This window comes from Lissotriton helveticus, chromosome 10 (assembly GCF_964261635.1).
Source record: "Lissotriton helveticus chromosome 10, aLisHel1.1, whole genome shotgun sequence".
Taxonomy (NCBI): domain Eukaryota; kingdom Metazoa; phylum Chordata; class Amphibia; order Caudata; family Salamandridae; genus Lissotriton; species Lissotriton helveticus.
Window position 1 is genome coordinate 51,027,134 of NC_136071.1, and position 24,453 is coordinate 51,051,586.

Here is a 24,453-nt window from a genome sequence, read left to right on the forward strand (position 1 = left end):
TTTTTCCAGCTCTGGAGCATTTGGGGGCACTGTTTTCGCTGCCCCTAGGCACACAGGATGAGCATTTGCAGAGGTGATAATGTGACATGCCAGTGCCTCCACCATCCCATCCACTTTGCAGCCTCGCCTCAAACCTTTAAATAGGACCATAAAATTTCATGGAGCAAACAGAATTCTATGGTTAAAATAAATAAATGGCAAGTGTCCATTTATTTAATGTGCATATGTTGTTTCCCTCCCAGAGTACAAAGCATTTATACAAGTATTATGCAATATGATAGACACACAAAATAATATCAACCATAGATTAAATTATGTAGAAAAGGGACAACCTTTAATTATTGTGAGCATAGAGGCATCTTCCTATTGCTTTTCTCAAAGCCTGTTTCATCTGGTCATTTCTCAGGCTATAGATGAAAGGGTTCAGCATGGGGGTAACAATGGTGTACATCCCTGATACTACTTTGTCCTTCTCAAGTGAGTAACTAGAGGTGGGCCGGATGTAGGTGAATAGGATCGTCCCATAGTACACACTGACAACAATGAGATGGGAAGAGCAGGTGTTTAAAGCTTTGTGTCTCCCCACACTTGAGTTGATGCTCAAGATGGACATGATAATGCGGGCATATGAGACCACAATAGAGATCACTGATACTAGAACTATGGACATAGACTCTGTAAGAATCAAGAGTTCATTCACAGAGGTGTCTGAGCAGGAGAGTTTCAGCAGCGGTGGAATGTCACAGAAGAAGCTTTCAATCGGGAGGCGCTAGAGGGCGCACTGGGGAATGGCTGGCTAGTGTGTCAGCTCCGCCGGACGGGCGCAGAACTAGCGGCCTTTGACCCTCTAAAGACTCCGCCACTGACACGAAGCAGCGCAAAACGGACATCGGAATAAGCAGCCCACACAATCCTAGCAGTAAAATGTCGAAATAGAGACAACTGTGGAATATATTGGCGAAAATCCCTGCGGAGACGAGAGGAACTCCAAAATGGCCACGCCCGACGATCGAAGCTGATGGTGACCTGGACAGCTACAAGACTGAAGCTGTAATATCCCTGACCAGCTGAGCGCGACACTGAGGTACTGTCCGCACACTAGCGCGACGAGACGGCAGTGGTCACATGCAGGCGCGGAGAACACCGAAACACGGGATGCGTTCCAGCGGCCAAAAAATGGCGGCGGCGCTGGAACGCAAGTAAATCATAGCGGCGGCTACCCAGGGACAAGACGCTAGGAGTCACGAGTGCGGGGAGTCCTGGTGCGGCAACCGGCTGGGGCGGAAGGCAAGTGGGAGAGCTGGCGAGAAGAGGAGCATCCTCACTCTGAAGGCGCGAAACGGATCGTAGCCCCCGGCGACTCGCTGCTACACGAACGGACAGCCACGGAGGGAGGTAGGACGCACTGTCAAGGGTGCCTGCTGTGCGGCTGTAGACGCTACCGGCAACGGGAGACGGTCACCGACAACAGTATGTATGCTGGCGCTCCTGCCCTGGAAGATCAGTAGCGTGATGTAAGCGGAGTAAACGACATCAGTTTATCAGCGATATATAAGTTAGTCATACACCAAGGACTGCGAGGGTGCTGTACTATTGGAATGCGTAGCACGTGGAGGCCTGTGAAAGTGCGACTGTATGGGCACCCTGGCGCCTGGACTCTATTGTGCAATCACAAAGGGACATGCACACCCAGACAACGTCAGATGAATAAAAATACTTCCCAGTGGGGGTCTAGAATACAGGCACGCCGCAACTTATCTACTGCAAGCACTCCGGCAGCAGTAAGCCCGGGAGCACCGAGACAAAGTCCACCAACGTACACCGGTACTATGGGAAAGCCGGATAAACAACAGACAAAACTCCCATTTGAGACCAGGAAACAGGTCAAAAACAACGCGACTGTCTCGGATGCGGAGGTGGAGCAACAGATGGCTGATGGGACTGGCATGGAGACAGTATTGCGCGCAATTCAGCAAAGTCTGCAGGAGATGAATACCAAACTAGACAACGTGATGCTACGCGTGGACAATATGGCGGCGAAGATAGAAAAACATGACGAGCGAATTGTGGAAGCAGAGCAGAGGATCTCTAAAGTGGAAGACGACTCCAGGACTACATCGAAAGTGTGCGGCGGATTAGAAAAAACGTTGGAGGGTCTACGTGCAAAGGTGGAGGACCAGGAAGCGAGGTCTAGGCGAAATAATGTCCGCATATCAGGCCTGCCGGAATCTACCAACACTGGCAAAATGGAGACATTCGTCGAGAAGTTACTGAAAGAGATCTTTGGCGCTGACAAGTTGTCATCGGTATTCCTGGTTGAACGGGCGCACCGCTCACTGGCACCCATACCAAAACCAGGTGCTGCCCCGAGCATGATCATTGCTCGCATGCTCAATTACAGGGACCGGGACATGATCCTCAGACTTGCCAGAGAGATGGGTAAAATCGCATACCAGGGAAATACCCTGGAATTCTATCCAGACCACACCATGGCAGTGCAGTTGGCCCGCAAAGAATTTGCTCCAGTGAAAAAGAAACTACGTGATCTTGGACTGGACTATGCCATGCTATACCCGGCGAAGCTTAAAATCACAAATGCGGGTAAGCCTGTTATTCTTCCTACGGTTCAAGCAGCACAGGAATATCTCAAAAAGCTGGGAAAACGGCGGAAGGCGCAGGAAAGAGACGAACCGACAAGTGATATCGACTGAACCGACGTGGGAATGGGAAACCGCTTTGCATTACGGGCCGACATGGAACTAGAGACATCTTGCTACCGACAGCGATTGGCGAGTGCGATGGCGGACATTGCATCGACGGGAGTGCAAGACACTGCACTCAGAATGAATTGGTGTATGGCAGCGAGAGCACAATTGAGCTATGCACATGGACCACACTGACAATCTGGTGCGAGATTGTTTCATACGCAGTGAGTAAACTGGGGGTACATTGTGATCCTGAGGTGTAGGAAAGTCCCTATGACCAGAGCCATGTTATGCAGCGCCCAATTGAGAACGATACTCTGGACCAATCAATCATGAAGGTGGGAGACACATGGGCCCAGTGTGCACACACAGGGAATTGGACCCACCTGCACTGTCCTATTGGACTTCACGACTGTGATAATCTCGCACAAGAGGGCATTGTTGTATTGCACCATAGTATTACAGCGGGCATAAAAGAATATGGCTGTGTCGCGTAATACTGCTGATAGTTGATGGCGGGAGGACGAGGGAGAAGAAGGAAATTGTTGTGACATTTTGAACAACGCGCATGCGTCTGTCCACGTCCACTATGTGGATGGAGATGTGTGTACCTGGCGACACCCCCGAGTGGGTGCGCCCCAACTCAGGTTCTACTATGAGGTTAATTGTTGTGAGGGAAAGGCTTTGGCAAAGTTTGGGCGCTAAAGTGGGTGGAGGGCGGGAAGGGGAACTGGGAGTTGTTCGACTTAAATCACTGTGTCTGAGAAGCATGGCGACCTCCTTATTCATAGAATGCATTGTAGCGGATGGTATACCCCATTTCAAGTTCATGACTCCTCGGCATGAGGTAGAGCAACATATAGGACTGCCACACACAAAGGGGACACCTAGCAGGATACGACAGACTACGCACATAATGCCGTGACACGACCTAGCACACTGAAATTTATTACATGGAATGTAAGAGGCCTAGGCAACCCAAGAAAAATTCGGCAGATGTTTGCCTATTTTGATCGCATACACATTGACGTAGCCTTCCTGCAGGAAACGCATATAGCAGCCAACAGCACATCTTCTTTTCGGCGCCAGATGGGCGGAATCAGTCACCAGCTCGAATTACTCATCTTATTCTAGAGGGGTCAGCATTTTGGTGCGGAAGAGAGTACACTTTGCGATCTCAAGCATACACAGAGACTCTGACGGTAGAAGCGTCATTGTGGTGGGTACGGTGAGACAACGACAGGTAGTATTAGTAAACACTTATGGCCCTAACATAGACGACCCTGGGTTTTTCAGAAATGTGTGGCACAACATAGCAGATATCCAGGCTGACCATATAATTTGGGGTGGTGATTTCAATGTAGCGTTGCAGGACGGGCTAGACAGGACAATACATACGTTGGAACCGCATGTTAAAGTGAGAGAAATGCTCCAAGATGCTATGGAAGACTTACGGATGGCTGATATGTGGAGGGATCGTCACCCAGGGGAGATGATAGCAACACACATTAATGCAGCCCACAACAGCTGGTCCAGGCTGGACTACTGGCTAGGCACGCAAGAAGTGGTTTCATCGGTTACTCATATAAAACATCTCCCACGAACGCTTTCAGATCATAGTCCTGTACTCCTGGAGGTCAATATCCCAAACTACGAGCCACCACCTTTCACTTGGCGTTTCAATGCGGCGGCATTGAGTGACTCATTATACGTAGACACCATACAGAAGGCAATGGTAGATTACTTTGACCTGAACTGCCCCACGACTGACGACCCCTGTCTACTGTGGGAAGCCTTTAAAGCCACAATGCGGGGGGTATGTATAAGTACGTCCACGGGTATACTGAGGGACATAAGGCAACAGCTACAAACACGTGAGAGTGCCCTACACACTTTAGAACAGAGGTATACACGAACAGGAGACACTAAAATATTGGGAGAAATACAGGCCCTACTGGTGGAGCATCGACAGTTTGCAGCTGACGAACTTAAATATGTGTCCAAACGTAGAACTGCTAGGCTGTACGGAGAGGGAGGCAGACCAGGCAGAGCTCTAGCCGAAAAAATTTGCTCGGGACGTGCGCCCCAACACATAGCATCTATACGAACCCAAACAGGAGGTGTAGCTAGGGACATCAAGGGGATAACAAGTGAATTCATGACTTCCTATGGTAAACTATATGAGGCACGTCCATCGCTGCCGCGGGACGACCTAGTGTCCTACATGGCAGATGTGGAAATTGCGTGGCTAGCTGATGGTCACAGGGAATACCTGGCTCGTCCTGTCACCGTGGAAGAAGTCACGGATACTATTAAACGGTTACCAAACGGCAAAGCACCGGGGCCTGATGGATTCGTGACGGAATTCTACAAGAGGTTCGCAGACTTACTAGCCCCACACTTGGTGAGACTGTATGGTGCCGCGCATGAGGCCCAGACTCTACCAATGTCTATGAGAGAGGCTATGCTTATTGCGTTATTAAAGCCGGGTAAAGAAGAGGATAAATGCGACTCATATCGCCCCCTCTCACTAATGAACGTAGATACGAAAATAATAGCAAGCTTATTGGCAGACAGGCTTAAACCGCTAATGCCCTTATTGATACGGCCGGACCAATCTGGCTTCATACCAGATAGATCTACTACACATAACACGCGCACGTTATTTGCATTAGCTCACTACCTGGCGCCAGAAATAAAAGCTGTGGCAGTATTATTGGATGCTGCTAAAGCGTTTGATACAATCGACTGGTCCTTTCTTCACGCAGTTCTGATACGTATGGGGTTTCCACCTATATTCATGGGATGGATCACGATGCTATACACAAACTTAACAGCGCGCATAAGGATAAACAAATATGTGTCAGAGCCAATTCCAATCTGTCGAGGCACCAGACAGGGGTGTCCACTCTCACCGATGCTTTTTGCTCTAATACTAGAACCCCTGGCTTGCAAAATCCAACAACACCACCACTATTCGGCCATACAACTTCCGACACGCCCCATACACATCTCGCTCTACGCAGATGACATGGTATTATATGTAAAGAATCCGGACCAGCACCTCAACCCCTTATTGAGAGAATACATAAAATTTGGTCAACATTCAGGCTTACAGATAAATTGGGCTAAATCTCTTATTTTGGCACTGACAGATAGTACACACCCAATACCCTTGGACTATCCACTGGAATGGCAAGATGAGCCGACAAAGTATTTGGGAGTGTGGTTCCACAGGGATCCTGAAATAGTCATCCGTACTAACTATGGCAGAGCAATAGCGTCCTTAGAAGATAAAGTTAAGCGATGGAATAAACTGCCATTGTCCCTGGCGGACAGAGCGGCGATAATTAAAATGGTGCTTTTACTGAAGTTCCTTTATTTGTTCAATAATATCCCAAGAAAGCCACCGGCGGAGGTATTCCGTAACATTAAAACACTGGTGCTTAATCTGCTCTGGGCGGAAGAGCAAGCCAGGTTGGAACTGCACACTATGACACTGCCGTATGCTAAGGGGGGTTTCAAGGTCCCAGATTTCTATCTTTATTACTTGTGCGCTCAGGCGCAATTTGCGCACTACTGGTACCACGAACTACCTTTCCTGACCCACGTGGCTGTAGAGGCAGGAGATGCAGACCTGATCCCACTGGCCAACATATTACCACACAAACGACTTAGATTACATGACCACGACATCAATCCGGTTAACACTACAACGGAAGCGTGGAGACTGATGGGAAAAGCAGCAGACAGCCTACCACTTTACGCGCCCGCACTTCCGCTAGCGCATCACCCAGCACTTTCGGTCACGCAGGAAAAGGTTGGAATGGATTTGTTAAGGTGTGCAGGAATAGACAGGCTAGGTGACTTTTACAAAGATGGAGTCTTCCAGACACTAGACAAATTGGAGTATATTAGTAACCCAACACTCCTATTTAGTTTTAATTACTATAGGCTGCAAAGGGCGATAAAAGAACACTTTCCAACTTACCCGGAGGAGCCCAAGACCTTGACACCTTTGCAGTTGGTGCTCACCACGCCCACGCCACGGCTGCCCACTTGGTGTTGAAGCTATACACAAGCATACAGCAAGACATAGGAGGGAACACTGAGGGGGTGAGAGACAAGTGGGGCGCAGTATTAGAGGATCCACTTTCCGACGACGAATGGGCAACCACTTGCCTGCTCACTGGCATACTGACGCCAAATGGAAACTTAAGGATCATTCACTATAAATATCTGCACCAAATGTACTATACACCCCAGAGGCTACACAGATACGGGCTAAGGGATGACTCCAATTGTGTCAGATGTAAACAGGAGAATGCGGACCTTATGCATTTGGCGTGGCACTGTCGCGGGGTGGCGGGTTACTGGGAGCAGGTGATACAAGTTCTGAACTAAATGCTTGGGACAACACTGGAGTGTAGGGCTAAGGTTTGTCTATTGGGTATTGTACCGCAACTAAGAGCGCAAAGGCGCAAATTTTGTGTGGTGGCACTGTTACTGGCCAAACGGAGAGTGTCTCTGCATTGGAATAGTAGAAGGGGACCGAGGGTCACAAACTGGCTGGAGGATTTAACATATTGCCGAGACACACTGGCCACGTATGAGGAAGAGTTGCCGACCGGGTCACGTCCTAAAGACTATTGGATGTACTTACGTACCTACTTACTGGAACATGAAACGGCGCAGAACGATGATAATTCATAGCCAGGACTTTGACAAATACATGGAATGGAGTAATGGATTGTCAATCTGTGATGGGGGGGGAGGATGCTGTGACACAGTGATCTTGATTCTAGAAGCTACCTTTGTTGTTTCTACTTGTTTTGCTGTTATAACAAAAAATATACAAAAAGTAAGATGACCAGCAGGATTGAATGCATGTATAGCACTGATATATGTCTCAAAAGCTACTTCCCGCGATGCCGCCGGTCCTACGGATGTCGGCTGATGGGCCGTGTACACCGAGAACATAATTTGTGAACTGTACGATTGAGTAGCCGGCCTGTTAAGGTTGTAGGCGCGAACATGTGTATTATTTATCTGCAAAGTGCAATAAACTTCTTAAGCCAATAAAAAAAAGAAGAAGCTTTCAATCAAGTTGGATGCACAAAAGGACAGTCTGGCAGTCATCATGCTGTGCAACAAAGAATTCAGGAGACCAACTACCCAGGAACCAGTGACTAACTGGCTACAGACCTTCTTGTCCATCACCCTCCTGTCTATTACCGTTAAGTAGTGCAATGGGTTGCAGATTGCTACATAGCGGTCAAAGGCCATTGTCCAAAGGAGTAGGAGGTTAGTGCTACTCATGGCAACAAAGAAGTATAACTGTGTGATACAATGTGAGAAGAAGATGGTCTTCCTCTGCGAGATACTGTTGATGATAAGCTGGGGAACAATGACTGTCATGATAGTTATGTCCACCAGAGATAGGTTCCCAATGAAGAAATACATAGGTGTATGTAGTCGGGAGTCAGAAATGATGGCTGTCATGATGGAGCTATTGCTTAGTAGTCCAACCAAATACATTACAAGAAAAAGTATGAAGAGCACCGTCTGATGGCCTGAGTGATCCGACAGACCCAGGAGGATAAAATGAATAACACTGGTTTGGTTCTTGGCATCCATTTTCATCGTCAATGATCTACAGCTAAAAAGGTATCTAGGAATAAATTGATAAAGAACAATCATTAATATTTAAAAAAGTGTGTAGTACATACACTAGTAATACCTCCCATACTGCAAAAATAAATTCAAATCAATTGCTGGAGGCCTGCACAGTGAAGATGTTTCAAGGTGCTAACAAAGGTTGTTTTCTTGTTTAGATTTTTTACATGTTATGTGTGGCAGTGTACAGTGTTTTTCTAATGTTCATCTCACATGCTAAAAAAGAAATTCAGCTATTTACTTGACAACCAAAGTGTAAAGTGACATTACAGTTAAATGTTGAAATAAGATGTAACTTTTAAAAACACGAAATGCGACAATTATAGTTTAGTAAACTAACTATAAACTAACTATAAATACTGCCCATCATGCACTCCCAGCTGGATAATCTGAAATAGTAATTAATTCATTCATACACCTTTATTCGTCGTACAATGACTTGAAATAGTCTATATGGGGTCCAATCCTGATCTGAGCTTAATAGGATTATTTTGAGGGATTGTATGCAATTGGATAAGGCCAAATCTTTATCATGGCTGGCCTATGCTAGATCTATCTGCCAGGAGCTGGGTCGGCCTGAGCTGTACTCTCACCCTGAGAACATCAGCTGGGGGATTCTATTGTGGGCTAACAAACATTTTTGTGCTAGCGTGCAGCCTACTAGGGAGTGTACAGAATTGGTAACATTTTGTTTTCACTTGCATGTTATTATTTCTACTTTACGTCTGTCACTAACCCTCAGCATTGCTTTATGTTGACTCGTTTTAGGTTGAATCAATTGCATTGGTTTTTAGTGTACCCTATTTGATATAATAAAGTTAATATTCTAGAGCCATGTATCTATGACAATTTCTCTGATCAAGATGATATTCACTTTATGCTGTTTTTTCCTCTACTAAAAGAGAGACAGTTCATGCAGGCTAGACCCGCTTTTGTCTTTTTACAAATGCTACACAACAAATGTGTTTGTTCTAATGTTGCTAGATTTTTAATATCCGCTGTTAGACTCAGAAAAAGAAGGAGTTGATATGCATCTGGAGCTATAGCATGCCTGTAACACTATTTTGATGATGATTACTGGTTATTGCGCCCCCAGATTCGATCAGTCTTATTTTCTTACTTTAAAATGTTATTATTCGTGTGTTTTAATGATGTTGAGATTCATTATTCTTGGAGACTGATTATTCTTTATCATGTATGCAATAATCTGCCATGGTTCTTTTTATTGCTATTTTTAATATGTTATGGCTTCTTGATTGTTACAGCATTTTATGGCCATTTCCCATCCAGAGCAGAATTCCATGTCCCTTGTTTGCATTATAACTCATGGCACCCTTGCTAAACAACTGGCTGGAATCATTCTTTTTAAGTTTAAATAATTTTATTGAAAAGAAAACCAGGTATCCATACAAAGTACATGCTATAAAATGTACAATATCAAATTCCAATCACGTCACTTAGAAATGAAGAAATTGAACAAAGAATACAAAGATGAAATTTAAGAGAAAAACAATACACATGAAATGAACTACATATGCACTGTAAAAAATATGACAGAGACTTATGGAGTTACTAGGGAGATCAGGGTGGTTTGGGAACTTCTTGTTGAGATGGTTTTGCCCGAGAATATTTTTTGGCACTATTGTCGATAAATGTTGTAACAGGTGACCACAAGTCACACGTTTTGTAGCCATTTGAGGTGGGTACACAAAGGAAGTGTCCAACCTATGATTATGACAAACAGTGTACCACCAAGCTCTGAATGAAATCTTCGAAAAATCTTTCCAATTAATAGTAATTTGTTGGAAGACAAGCGCTAATAATAAATCGATAATTTTGACATTAAGGGAAACCACATCCCAAATAGAAGAGAGACTACCCAAAAAAATATGAACAACAGAAAAAGGAAATGAAGTACCATATATCAAGTTAACCTGTAACCATACTTTTTTCCACAAAGTTTGTACCTGTGGACAAATGAACAACATATGAAGCAGGTCAGCATTAGGGGAAGAGCAGGTCCAACATGTATCCAGAAAGGTTGAAAAACGCTTACATAAAGTGGCAGGTGTAAATAAAAGCCTATTATAAACAAAAAATAATGTTTGTGCCATGTTTGCTGCTCTAGAAGTCCTACGTAATTTGGACCAAATGCCTCTCCAAAGTAGGAGTGGCCAGCATACCCCAAAGTCTTCCTCCCAAGCAGCTTCAATTTTTGTCTTTTGTCTATCAATGTCAGTGCCTTGCAGATGTTTATAAAAAGAAGAGGCTTAGGGATTGGATAGCAGCAAGGGGTGTAGTCGTGAAGAAGTTCCTGACGCAATGGGAGTGGGTGACGTGTCAGGGAGGAGGGAATAAACTTCCAATACAGCTTGTCTAAGTGTGTTGTATTTATGAATAAAAGAGGTTGGTAAGTTGAATGTCTGCATGAGCGTGTCAAAAGACAAAAATTCTGAGTTCAAGAATAATTGGTGAATCCATATCAAACCCCTATCTCTCCAGCTCCTCCAATACATGGATATATTGCGGATAAATAAATCTTTTTTGTGCCAAATAGTGGAATTCAAAAAGGAATCCTTAGACTCAAGAGTAGAGCGGGTAGATAAATCGAGTAGTTTGGAAGTATGCTCAATATAGGAGTGGAAATGGATAGCAGTTTACACAAAAAAGAAAGATATTCATGAAATGAATAAGGAAATATAAACAGGCGTTCAATTTAAGTCCAGAAAGGGGAATCATCTACAGAATCAAGTAACCACATAGAGGCCTGGCGCAATAAGAAAGCTTTATGATGAGCCTGAAAATCTGGAAAGTTAACTCCGCCTTCTGTTTTAGGACCAATTGTTTCAGTAAAGACAATCTAGATTTCTTATTATTCAATAAAAAAAGAGGATAAAATGGAGTTAATTTGAAAGTGATGGGAATTGGGATATTCGAAATCTATAATACTATAATAAAGCAGAAACTTTCAGGCTTTGAGGCGGGTAAATTCGGGAACCACTGCGCCAATCTACACACGCGATACACCATTGAAATCGGCAGGGTGTGTAGATGGTTATAGGCTACATAAATTAAAAAAATAAAAGTTATTTAAAATGTTAGATTAAAAAAAAGTAGTCCCTCAAAAGTAGCGCCGGCCGCGACGTGCGTGGTCACGTTTGGAGCACGGGGAGGAGCGGCGTCCGAGGAGCGGCGGACATGGCGCGGGGGAGTAGCGGTGACGTCAGGAGCAGAGGACCGGCGGCGGAGGAGGAGCGGTGGACATGGCGCAGGGGATGAGCGGTGGTGAGAGCGGACAGGCGGGAGCAGCGCCGGCGGAGGTAAGGGCACTCATGTAGGGGCAGGCAGGGGACGGGACGGGCCGAAAAGTCAAAAGTTTGGCTGATGTCTTTAAATATTGACTTTGCCAGCGTATGTTATAACCAGGTTCTCGACGTTGATCATTCCCGGTTTAGCAGCACATGTGTCTGTTATTATGCCAACAAAGCATCAGTGTACTGTACTGGATGGTTTCTCCTGAGTGAGCCCTGAGTTGGTTGTTAGGATGGGATGGTTATTGCATGCAACTGCAGCAATGAGCCACTAAGACAACAGGAGACCAACCTTGGGGGCTGTCGTGCAACGGATCAACAAGGCTGATGTGGTTAATGACTTTCATGCATTCCTGTCTTATCCCTATTGTGGAATAAAGGAGTTCAAAAATTAGGGAATTTCAATAAAACGAAAAACTCTAAACAGTGGTTCCCTGTGGATGTATAATAAATCAGTCTATAAATCAGCTAAAACAACACTACATCAAGAGGGCATATAGCAGAGCACTCTCCTTTTGCCCGTATAGACATTTTATTTTGCCACATGTGAGCAGTCTAAATTACCACAGTAGAGTTAGAGCCGAGGTCCAGTTAGAAAGTAACGGAAAATATAAAAAAACAAGGCTATTTATTTTAAAAGCCGAAATAAACAAAAGTAAGAGACTACGTGTTGGAATTAGGTAGCCTGGCCTAGGGCAAGACTAACATCTAGAGGCACAGTGTAAAGGTTGCAGACCACCCAAAAGTAACTTCACGCAATAGCACTCAAAAAGAAAAACACTACACCAAAATTATATGAAAATACGTGCTGCTTTATGTAAAAATAATATTCTCTTTGTTGTCAATTATTAGTAGCTCACATATAAATAGTTCAAAGCAGTTTAGATCACTTTCAGGGTCAACAATTACACTTTGTACGTTACTAGCAGATTGTCACTTTTTCAATTACTAACAGTCACTGTATTTCTGAAATCTTATCACACTTTTGCATTTGGAGAACCTGTACCTTAGAATCAATAATTACTTTAGAAGCTACTAAACAATTTATCAATAGAGTTTCTAAGGTGCATTACACTTTCCAATTAATCAATAATGACCCTTTCAATTATAACAAATCCACATTCAGCAGGATTAACAGTTTACCTCATCAAACACTGTGCTTATTTAATCTGTTAAATTATAGCTTCCTATGACTCCTCAACGAGATAATACCAGCACTTTACTTTAGAACAGGCTCTAGTATTCCAGATTTGTAGGTACAATCCCCTCTGCCACAGTTGAACCTCAACTCACTAAGAGGACATGCACCCTTTCCCTCTCCAGCAGGCACTTTCAGAGATATTAGGTTAATTTAACATTGATAGTGCAGTTAACTAATCTCCAGGGTCAAGGAGGGTTTCCTCAGGCTTCCCACCACTTTATAAACTGCAGTAGCTGAGAGGAGCAACAACCATTTACGGATTACCAGATGATCACAGGCTCTAGCGCCACCTTCCCCCTCCAGATGACCTCCTTACTGTCAGTTACGGCTCCTTCGAGGTCCCACCGGCCTCACTTCAAACCCTCCTGCCGAGCCAGCTGCCTTTTTAATGCTGGGGCGGGGGGGGAATAATGAAGCGCACTCGCCTCCTCGTCACTGGGGCAGAGAATCAGTGAAGCGCACACAGGAAGGCCCCCTTTCCGCTCGCGCTGGCTCCTTTCTGAAGCGCCTGAGCGAAGGGGGAAAACGAAGCCTCAAACTCCCTCGTCGGAGACGCGCTGATCACGGGGGGCATGCGCAATGCTTCTCGCTCCTCCGCAGTTGCTCCCGCCTTCCTCGATCCGGCTCCACCTCACGGAGCCCGGCGGCGCCACAGAGCATGCGCGAAAGATCAGCGTCTTGCCGCTGGAGGCCGCGCTGCACTTCCGATGCTGTTCTCTCCTCCCGGCTCACTCCTCACGCCGCCGAAGACTTCCCTGGCTCCGCTCCTCACCTCAGCCCTTGACACAGCTCCACAAGCGCGTCGCTCACTCGCACAGATGAAAGGACAGCACGGCCAACTGAACAACCGGTCCGGCTCCCTCAGCGTTTCCACACCGACCCAGGTGTAGAGCGACTCGTGGTCCTGCGGTCCCCGCTTCTCCAGCCCTGGTGGTCGCAGGTAGGGGTTTGGCACCAGGGGGGGCGCGATCTCAGCAGATAGGCAGCACTGGGGTACAAGCAGAACAAGGGGAGGGCACCAGGATCAGCCCTTCTCCGTAGGAGAGTCCTTCTTTTCAACCTTCTCCAGGGGTTTACAAAGTAGGGGTCAGTCTAGAACCATTTACCAGTCTCTGGACTCCCTATGCTGGGCAGAGGACTGCACACCGCAGCGCTGCAGTCTCCTTCTCCTGAAGCTGTCCCTGTATAATTTTAGACAAGGGGCTAGCTAGGCGCCCAGGGTCTCCAGTAACTTCCCACAGCGGGGCCAGGACAAGTAACCAACAGGGGAGTTGTGGGCTGGGCCAAATAGACAGCTTCCAAGTCCAGGAGGTCAATCCAAAGTCCAACCTTCTCCCACCCTTAGCCACCACCTGTCCTCCAGCTGACTTCCACAGGTAGACAAAATGGCTGCTCCGCATTCCGCCTTATATAGGCTGCCCTTCAGTGGTCCAGAATGGACCAGAAGGTTCTGGAATGCCCTATGTTGGTCTATAGCCAGGTTCTGTTGGTGACAGTTGGGGCAGTTGGTGGCCACCATTTTAGGTGGTGCCAACTTTCCTGTCAGAACAGGCCTCTGGACCTGAGGTAAAAAACTATGAGGGGGAGAGGGAACACCTATCCCCCTGGCCAACACCTATAAAAATCCAGTAGACACAAAAATTAATAAGGGTATGAGGGGCAAAAAGGGGACAAAATAAATAAAAATTAGGAGGGACTTCGCCAAAAAGTCAGACAGGTCTAACACGCGTCCCCCCCAGCTGAAAGTGGGGAGAACTACCCAACCCCTTGGGAGTCCTCATCACTAAGGCCGAAATACCTGGAGAGACCGTCTGCATTGGCGTGGTCCACTCCAGGCCGATGTTCCACCCGGAAGTCCATTCCCTGTAGGGAGATGGACCACCTCAACAACTTGGGATTTTCCCCCTTCATTTGCATCAGCCAACGAAGGGGTCGGTGGTCGGTCTGAACCAGGAAGTGCGAGCCAAAGAGGTATGGCCGCAGCTTCTTCAGAGCCCACACCACCGCAAAAGCTTCCCTCTCAATGGCACTCCACTTCTGTTCCCGGGGAAGCAGTCTCCTGGATAAGAAGACTATAGGTTGATCCAGGCCCTCTTCATTGAGTTGCGATAACACTGCCCCAATGCCATGTTCGGATGCATCTGTTTGCACAATAAACTCCTTGGAGAAATTGGGAGCCTTCAGGACCGGTGCTTCGCACATTGCCTGCTTCAACTTTTCAAAGGCTTGCTGACAAGCCTTTGTCCAAACTACCCGTCGAGGTTGTTTCTTGGAGGTGAGCTCTGTGAGGGGCGCTACAATAGTGCCATACCCCTTCACAAAGCGACGGTAGTAACCTGTGAGGCCCAGGAAAGCTCGGACCTCAGTCTGTGTCTTGGGGGGTTCCCAGGCCATGATTGCCTCAATCTTCGCCTGTAGGGGTTGCACGGACCCCCTACCCACCAAGTGTCCAAGGTACACAACCGACCCCTGCCCAATCTGGCATTTGCTGGCTTTGATGGTCAATCCAGCTTGTTTCAGCGCCTGGAGAACTGCTTGCAAATGTTGCAAGTGGTCCTCCCAACTGCTACTGAAGACAGCAATGTCATCCAGGTAAGCAGCCGAGAAACCCTCCATTCCAGAGAGGACCTGGTTCACCAGTCGCTGAAATGTGGCAGGGGCGTTCTTGAGCCCAAAGGGCATCACACAGAACTGGAAGTGTCCCTCAGGCGTGGAGAAGGCTGACCTTTCCCTTGCTCCATCTGTCAAGGAGATCTGCCAGTACCCTGAAGTGAGGTCAAAGGTACTTAGGTATTGGGCAGCTCCTAGCCGGTCAATTAACTCATCCGCCCTGGGGATGGGATGAGCATCAGTTTTGGTAACTGAGTTCAGTCCTCGGTAATCCACACAGAACCTCAGTTCTGGTGTGGTGCCCGGTGGGGCAGCTTTTGGGACTAGCACCACCGGACTGGACCAAGGGCTGCTGGACGGTTCTATCACTCCTAGCTCCAACATCTTGGCAACTTCGCCATGGATGCTAGCCTTCACCTTGTCCGACAGCCTATAGGTCTTGGATTTCACTGGGGGGCTGTCTCCTGTGTCCACATCATGGGTACACAGGTGGGTTCTGCCTGGGACAAGGGAAAACAGGGAAGAGTACTGCCCCAATACCTGTCGGCAGTCCTCTCGTTGCTCAGGAGTGAGAGACGGGGAGAGAATCACTCCCTCCACCGACCCATCCTTCTCTTGACATGAAAAGAGGTCTGGGAGAGGCTCGCTTTCTGCTTCCTCAGCACCATCAGTCACCAACATCAGGATGACCTCTGGCCTCTCATGGTGGGGTTTGAGGCGATTGGCATGCAGCACCCGTAGGGGCTGCCTCGGGGTCTTAAGATCCACCAAGTAAGTGGCCTTACCCTTTTTCTCCAACACCTCAAAGGGGCCTGTCCAACGATCCTGAAGGGCACTTAGCTCTCCAGGTTCCATCACCCAGACTTTCTGGCCAGGCTCCAACTCCACCGGGTGAGCATTCTGATCGTACCATTCCTTCATGACTGCCTGACTGGCCTCCAAGTTGTCAGCAGCCTGCTTCCACAACTTGGCCATCTGGCTTCTGAAGGCCAACATGTAGCTCACCACATCCTGGGGAGGTTTTCTGGGAGACTTCTCCCATCCTTCCTTCACCAGGCTGAGAGGCCCACGCACTGGATGCCCATACAACAATTCAAATGGGCTGAAGCCCACTCCTTTCTGTGGCACCTCTCTGTAGGAGAACAGTAAGCAAGGTAGGAGGATGTCCCACTTCCTCCGTAAACTCTCTGGCAGACTTCTTATCATGCCCTTCAGGGTCTTATTGAACCTCTCAACCAGTCCATTGGACTGGGGGTGATAAGGAGTGGTGAACCGGTAGGTCACCCCACACTCCTTCCACATAGTCCGCATGTAAGCAGACAGGAAGTTAGTCCCCCTGTCAGACACAACCTCCTTTGGGAATCCTACCCTAGTAAAGATTCCCATCAGGGCCCTAGCCACCACAGGTGCAGTAACAGTCCTCAGAGGGATGGCCTCTGGGTACCGTGTGGCATGATCCACCAGAACCAGGATGAACCTGTGACCAGCTGTTGTTGGTGGATCCAATGGCCCTACAATGTCGATGCCCACCCTTTCAAAGGGGGTGCTAACGACAGGAAGTGGTTCCAGGGGAGCCTTTAGCTTCACCCCTGTCTTCCCACTGGCCTGGCAGGATACACATGTCCTACAGTATGTGTTGGACGCCGCTTTCATCTGAGGCCAGTAAAAGTGGAGAACAAGCCGTGCAAAGGTCTTGTCCTGGCCTAAGTGTCCTGCCAGTGGTATCGCATGAGCCAATTCCAGCAGAAAGGCTCGGTATTGCTGCGGGACCACCAAGGCCCTTGATGAGCCAGGTAGAGGAACCTTAGGTTCACTGTAGAGGAGGCCATCCTCCCAGTAAATATGGTGGTGTCCCGTAGCATCACCTGCTGCCTGGGCTTCAGCCTGACGCCTCAGTCCCTCAAGGGTAGGGCACTCCCTCTGCCCCCTACAGAATTCCTCTCTGGTAGGGCCTCCCTCCACATGCCATTCAGCAGGGATGGGCAAATCCTCCAGAGAGTCTACTTCCCCCTCCACGGACTCCTGGCCTACCACTGCAGGTGGCCGATCTGTCACATGGGGCGTGGAAGCAGGAGCAGGCTGTCCCTGTCTCCGTTTCTGACCCTTTTTAGCAGCGGGTTGGGCCATTGTTCCAGGCTCCAACCCAGGCGAACTCCCTCTCCGGGCAGTCGCAGACCTTGTGCTGACACAGGCCCAGTTAGGTGTACCCAGCATCGCAGAATGCGTCCGGTATTCCACCTCTCTCCAAGTGTTGTGTTCCATGTCATTCCCCAACAGACAATCGACTGGCACGGCAGGGCTTACGGCAACTCGAAGTGAACCTGCAACCCCCTCCCACTCAAAGGGAACCTCAGCCACTGGATAGTGGCCCATTCTGCCGTCAGCCATCGCGGCGGGGTGGAGTACATTAGGAACAACCTGCTCTGGGGACACCAGCTGACTTCTCACCATAGTCATGCTGGCTCCTGTATCCCTCAGAGCCTCCCCTCTCTGGCCATTGATGGTAACCCATTGCCCATACTTTGTAGTATTTGGGGGCACCTGGATCTTTGGCACCATCTCCCGCTCTCCCAGGGACACTAAGGTGACACCCGCCCACTCACCCCCCTTATCTAAGGGCAACTCCTCCCCGAGCGCTACACTAGCTACTCCCGGTGACTTTCCTCCGGTGGGAGGGGGTGGTCTCTTTGGGCATCTGACATCTCCCTTATAATGTCCAACGCCACCGCATTCAAAACAGTGGGGAACCCTGGGCTGCTGGCTTTGGCCAGGATAAGGGTTCCGGGGCGGGTTTGCCCTAGGGGTGAAACCTGCTCCCTTCCCTTGGAAGTTATTTTGGGGACCTTTAGAGAACTCTTTCTTTTTCTCCCCCCCCCCTTCCTTCTTCTGGGGGGCGCCCTGTCCGGCTTTTTGAGATTCCCCTCCAGTCCCCTTGGAGGACACCCGAGTACTTGTCCAGATGTCCGCCTCCTCTGCAAGCTTCCGGGGATTGGTCAGCTTGCTGTCTACCAGGTGTTGGCGCAGCTCGGGAAAACATTTCTCGAGGAGGTGTTCTTTCAAAAATAGATTGTACAGCCCCTCATAATCCTTTACCTCACTGCCCTTGACCCAACCCTCTAAGGCCTTTCTGGCATAATCAAGGAAGTCCACCCAGTTCTGAGTGCCCATCTTGTGACTCCCCCTAAACTTCTGTCGGTACCTCTCTGGGGTGAGCCCGAACTTCCTCAATAACGCCAACTTCATGGTGGGGTAGTTTGTCTGTTCCTCTGGATCCAGGGCCAGCAAGGTGTCCCGACCAGCAGGAGGCATGTACTTGTACAAACTACCCCCCCAGTGCTTCTCCTGCACTCCATGAACCTTCAAAGAAACCTCATAAGCGGCCAGCCACTTAGCTACATCATCCCCCTGACTGAAACTCGCTATCAGGTCCTTTGGGATATAGGGTTTGGTCTCCCTGGCTGACTCTTTTGGTTCGCTGCCACCATTCCTAACAGGAGAGGACCCCCGTCGCAGACTTTGGAGCTCCAGTTCCTTCAGTCTAAACTCGTGGACCATCCTCCTCTCCTCTTTCTCCTGCTCCAACTTAGCCAACTCCCACTTTAGCTGTCTTTTCTCTCTCCTATCGGTGAGCTCGGCTTCTGTTAGGCTTCTCCCAGAGATGCTACTGCCCTTACTGGAATAGGACATTGGTTTGGTGAGTAAGTTTTCCCCCTTATCGCGGAATAACTCTTCTACCTCCCCCAGCATGTCCTGGTCAACCTCTTCATCCTCCTCCTTTGTCTCTTGGTGTGCCTCCACCCAGGCCCTAAGGCTAGTCTGGAGCTCCCCCTTCCTGGCACCCTGTTTGAAAAAGACCCCCATTTGTTGGCAGAACATTCTCAATTGGGGCACGGAATAGACTTCCAGGTTTTCCACTGCAAACTCCATTGTGAGTCTGGCAAACCTGGATACACACCAGAAATTTCAGAGGGGTAAGGGTAACCTAAAACCAACTCCACCCACCACCAGGAATAAATTTAGAAAAAACAAAAGGACTAATTGGGAGGGCCGCAAGGAGAAAACTCCTGGTGTAGGTTAGGTGTATTACGTCAAATTACTAGTAAGTAGCTGCAACCAAGTCCGCAATCCCACCGCTAGGCACCAATATGTTGGAATTAGGTAGCCTGGCCTAGGGCAAGACTAACATCTAGAGGCACAGTGTAAAGGTTGCAGACCACCCAAAAGTAACTTCACGCAATAGCACTCAAAAAGAAAAACACTACACCAAAATTATATGAAAATACGTGCTGCTTTATGTAAAAATAATATTCTCTTTGTTGTCAATTATTAGTAGCTCACATATAAATAGTTCAAAGCAGTTTAGATCACTTTCAGGGTCAACAATTACACTTTGTACGTTACTAGCAGATTGTCACTTTTTCAATTACTAACAGTCACTGTATTTCTGAAATCTTATCACACTTTTGCATTTGGAGAACCTGTACCTTAGAATCAATAATTACTTTAGAAGCTACTAAACAATTTATCAATAGAGTTTCTAAGGTGCATTACACTTTCCAATTAATCAATAATGACCCTTTCAATTATAACAAATCCACATTCAGCAGGATTAACAGTTTACCTCATCAAACACTGTGCTTATTTAATCTGTTAAATTATAGCTTCCTATGACTCCTCAACGAGATAATACCAGCACTTTACTTTAGAACAGGCTCTAGTATTCCAGATTTGTAGGTACAATCCCCTCTGCCACAGTTGAACCTCAACTCACTAAGAGGACATGCACCCTTTCCCTCTCCAGCAGGCACTTTCAGAGATATTAGGTTAATTTAACATTGATAGTGCAGTTAACTAATCTCCAGGGTCAAGGAGGGTTTCCTCAGGCTTCCCACCACTTTATAAACTGCAGTAGCTGAGAGGAGCAACAACCATTAACGGATTACCAGATGATCACAGGCTCTAGCGCCACCTTCCCCCTCCAGATGACCTCCTTACTGTCAGTTACGGCTCCTTCGAGGTCCCACCGGCCTCACTTCAAACCCTCCTGCCGAGCCAGCTGCCTTTTTAATGCTGGGGCGGGGGGGGAATAATGAAGCGCACTCGCCTCCTCGTCACTGGGGCAGAGAATCAGTGAAGCGCACACAGGAAGGCCCCCTTTCCGCTCGCGCTGGCTCCTTTCTGAAGCGCCTGAGCGAAGGGGGAAAACGAAGCCTCAAACTCCCTCGTCGGAGACGCGCTGATCACGGGGGGCATGCGCAATGCTTCTCGCTCCTCCGCAGTTGCTCCCGCCTTCCTCGATCCGGCTCCACCTCACGGAGCCCGGCGGCGCCACAGAGCATGCGCGAAAGATCAGCGTCTTGCCGCTGGAGGCCGCGCTGCACTTCCGATGCTGTTCTCTCCTCCTGGCTCACTCCTCACGCCGCCGAAGACTTCCCTGGCTCCGCTCCTCACCTCAGCCCTTGACACAGCTCCACAAGCGCGTCGCTCACTCGCACAGATGAAAGGACAGCACGGCCAACTGAACAACCGGTCCGGCTCCCTCAGCGTTTCCACACCGACCCAGGTGTAGAGCGACTCGTGGTCCTGCGGTCCCCGCTTCTCCAGCCCTGGTGGTCGCAGGTAGGGGTTTGGCACCAGGGGGGGCGCGATCTCAGCAGATAGGCAGCACTGGGGTACAAGCAGAACAAGGGGAGGGCACCAGGATCAGCCCTTCTCCGTAGGAGAGTCCTTCTTTTCAACCTTCTCCAGGGGTTTACAAAGTAGGGGTCAGTCTAGAACCATTTACCAGTCTCTGGACTCCCTATGCTGGGCAGAGGACTGCACACCGCAGCGCTGCAGTCTCCTTCTCCTGAAGCTGTCCCTGTATAATTTTAGACAAGGGGCTAGCTAGGCGCCCAGGGTCTCCAGTAACTTCCCACAGCGGGGCCAGGACAAGTAACCAACAGGGGAGTTGTGGGCTGGGCCAAATAGACAGCTTCCAAGTCCAGGAGGTCAATCCAAAGTCCAACCTTCTCCCACCCTTAGCCACCACCTGTCCTCCAGCTGACTTCCACAGGTAGACAAAATGGCTGCTCCGCATTCCGCCTTATATAGGCTGCCCTTCAGTGGTCCAGAATGGACCAGAAGGTTCTGGAATGCCCTATGTTGGTCTATAGCCAGGTTCTGTTGGTGACAGTTGGGGCAGTTGGTGGCCACCATTTTAGGTGGTGCCAACTTTCCTGTCAGAACAGGCCTCTGGACCTGAGGTAAAAAACTATGAGGGGGAGAGGGAACACCTATCCCCCTGGCCAACACCTATAAAAATCCAGTAGACACAAAAATTAATAAGGGTATGAGGGGCAAAAAGGGGACAAAATAAATAAAAATTAGGAGGGACTTCGCCAAAAAGTCAGACAGGTCTAACACTACGGAGCAGCTGTTTCCAATGAGCCCCGTCAGGACTTGTGCCCTTAGTTATAAACTGTGCGCAACTTCTGCTCCTTTCTCCAGAGAAAGGCATAACTCAGCTCACAGAAATACACTTCTTTCCATATTTACACGATACATAATCACGCCTATGGCCTGTGCCCTCCTTGTGCGTCATTTCCCTCCACTCAGTTATAGTAAAAATGAAGCAGTCTTTACACCACCTGATGATGAGGCACAGAACATGAATGCATTCACATGTTATGCCGGGTGCATGGTTCAAAATTTTGAAAGGATATATTTTTTTTAATGTTTCACATAAGAGGCTAACTTATCGAGCGCATGGTTATCCCTATGGCGGGTCTCATTCGGCCTTATTGGCAGATAAGGGATATTTATTGTTAACAAACTCAATGGTACTTACTTTATTGACCATGGAAGGATGAAAGACCAAGTGGATCCCCCAGAATTCCAAAATGCGTCCATCCGATTAAACCAAGATTACTGCAGATGATGCATTCGTTTGTTGAGAGATCAGACCGCGCTTATTCCTTACGCCCCAGAGTCCTCCAACAGAGCCCCACAACATGACGCATCAATCATTTCTCAGGTGGCCGCATCATCTATACTACTATAATAAAGCAGAAACTTTCAGGCTTTGAGGCGGGTAAACTCGGGAACCACTGCGCCAATCTACACACCCGATACACCGTTGACATCGGCAGGGTGTGTAGATGGTTATAGGCTACATAAATTTAAAAAATAAACGTTATTTAAAATGTTAGATTAAAAAAAAGTAGTCCCTCAAAAGTAGCGACGGCCCCGACGTGCGTGGTCACGTTAGGAGCACAGGGAGGAGTGGCGTCCGAGGAGCGGCGGACATGGCGCGGGGGAGGAGCGGTGACATCTCAGGAGCAGAGAACCGGCAGCGGAGGAGGAGCGGCGGACATGGTGCAGGGGAGGAGCGGTGGTGCGAGCGGACAGGCGGGAGCAGCGCCGGCGGAGGTAAGGGCACTCATGTAGGGGCAGGCGGGGGACGGGATGGGCCGGGCAGGGGACGGGCCGGGCCGGGCAGGGGACGGGCTGGGCGGGGGACGGGACGGGCTGGGCGGGGTACGGGACGGGGCGGCGGGCGGGGAAGCCTGAGGACAAGAAAGAGGAGGCAAACAGTGCACTACAAATGTCAGACAAACTGTGCATTACAGGAGGAAAAGGAGGAAAAAGTGACGTGTAGCCAGAGGGGTTTTAGATGCTGTAAACGTTTGAGCCACCTCGGCTTCCGTAGGATAATCCCATGCTCTTCTCAATTGGACTCTGTGCTCCGCCGTTAACAAAGTGCGCAACGAAGGCCTACACACGGTCAGGAGAAAAACGGTACCCCCTCGAACGGGGCCACCTTCTGTCAAAAAGGGGAGAGTTTGCTCACATAACAGTCAGCGGTGAATATGTTATTGTTTAGATGCGTTTGCTTCACTATAGGAGATTATATTTATATAGGAATATTTCCTTCACGAATACCTGCGTCCCTTGGATGGAGTGGAGGGAAGGGGGTGGATGACGTGTGCACGAGGAAAAAGTGACGTGTGCAGGTTACAAAAGTGGGGCGGGCGGGGGCCCTGAAGCAAAGTAAATTACAGGAGGAAAAAGTGACGTCTGCAGGTTACAAAAGCGGGGCGGGAGGGGGCCCTGAAGCCTAATTGCTCCCGGGCAACGTCGGGACGGGCTGCTAGTAGTGTATAAGACTATAGGTGACAACATCACCTTTATAGTGTCCAAGTGACCCTACCAAGACAAATAAAGGGGGTGCCACTTAGAGGTCAATTCTGTAATCTTGTGGAGGCAATTATTCATGCACAGTGATACCGTTTCCGAAATTGAGGGTGTAAAGTATAAACCTAAATATTTAATTTGCTTTGGACTCCATTTAAATTGAGAAGCTTGAAATTGTCAACTGAAAGTATGTTTTGGTTAACGGTAATATTTCGCACATATTTCATTATTTAACTTATATCCAGAGATACTCGAAAAAGATTTCACCTCTGCTAATAAGGCTGGAATTGACTCTTCTGGTTTAGACAGGAAAAGGAGAATATCATCGGCATAGGCTGCAATTTTGATATGAACATTCGTTGTTTGGAATCCGTAGATGTTTGGATTTTGACACAGTTTGGATAAAAATGGCTCTAAGGCCAAGTTAAAAAGAAAGGGAGAAAGAGGACATCCCTTGCGAACCCCTCTGGCTTGATCGAAAAAAGAAGAAATCAAGCCGTTAGCGTAAATTGCTGCACGAGGGTTGGAATAAAGAAGAGACACTAAATTAATAAAATTAGGGCCGAAACACTGTTAAAAGCCTTTTCGGCATCTAATGCGATTGCCGCTAGAGGGTGATCGAGATGTGATGATTTGGATAAAATATCAAAAAAGAGTTGTGTGTTGTCTGTAATGACTCGTCCTTTGACAAAGCCAGATTGTTCCTTGCCTAGTAATTTTGGGAGGTAGGAGTCAAGACGTATAGCTAAATGTTATAATCAATATTGACTAACGA

General features: G+C 48.2%; 1 protein-coding gene across 1 annotated transcript; it reads right to left on the reverse strand.

Moving 5' to 3' along the window:
- Positions 1–334: 334 nt before the first annotated feature.
- LOC144785361 (olfactory receptor 1f45-like) lies at positions 335–8,348 on the reverse strand. Its single transcript, XM_078664315.1, has 2 exons — positions 7,810–8,348; positions 335–761 (listed from the first exon to the last, which is right to left on the reverse strand). The coding sequence occupies exons 1-2, from the start codon at positions 8,346–8,348 to the stop codon at positions 335–337; spliced, it is 966 nt and encodes a 321-aa protein (XP_078520441.1).
- Positions 8,349–24,453: the final 16,105 nt, after the last annotated feature.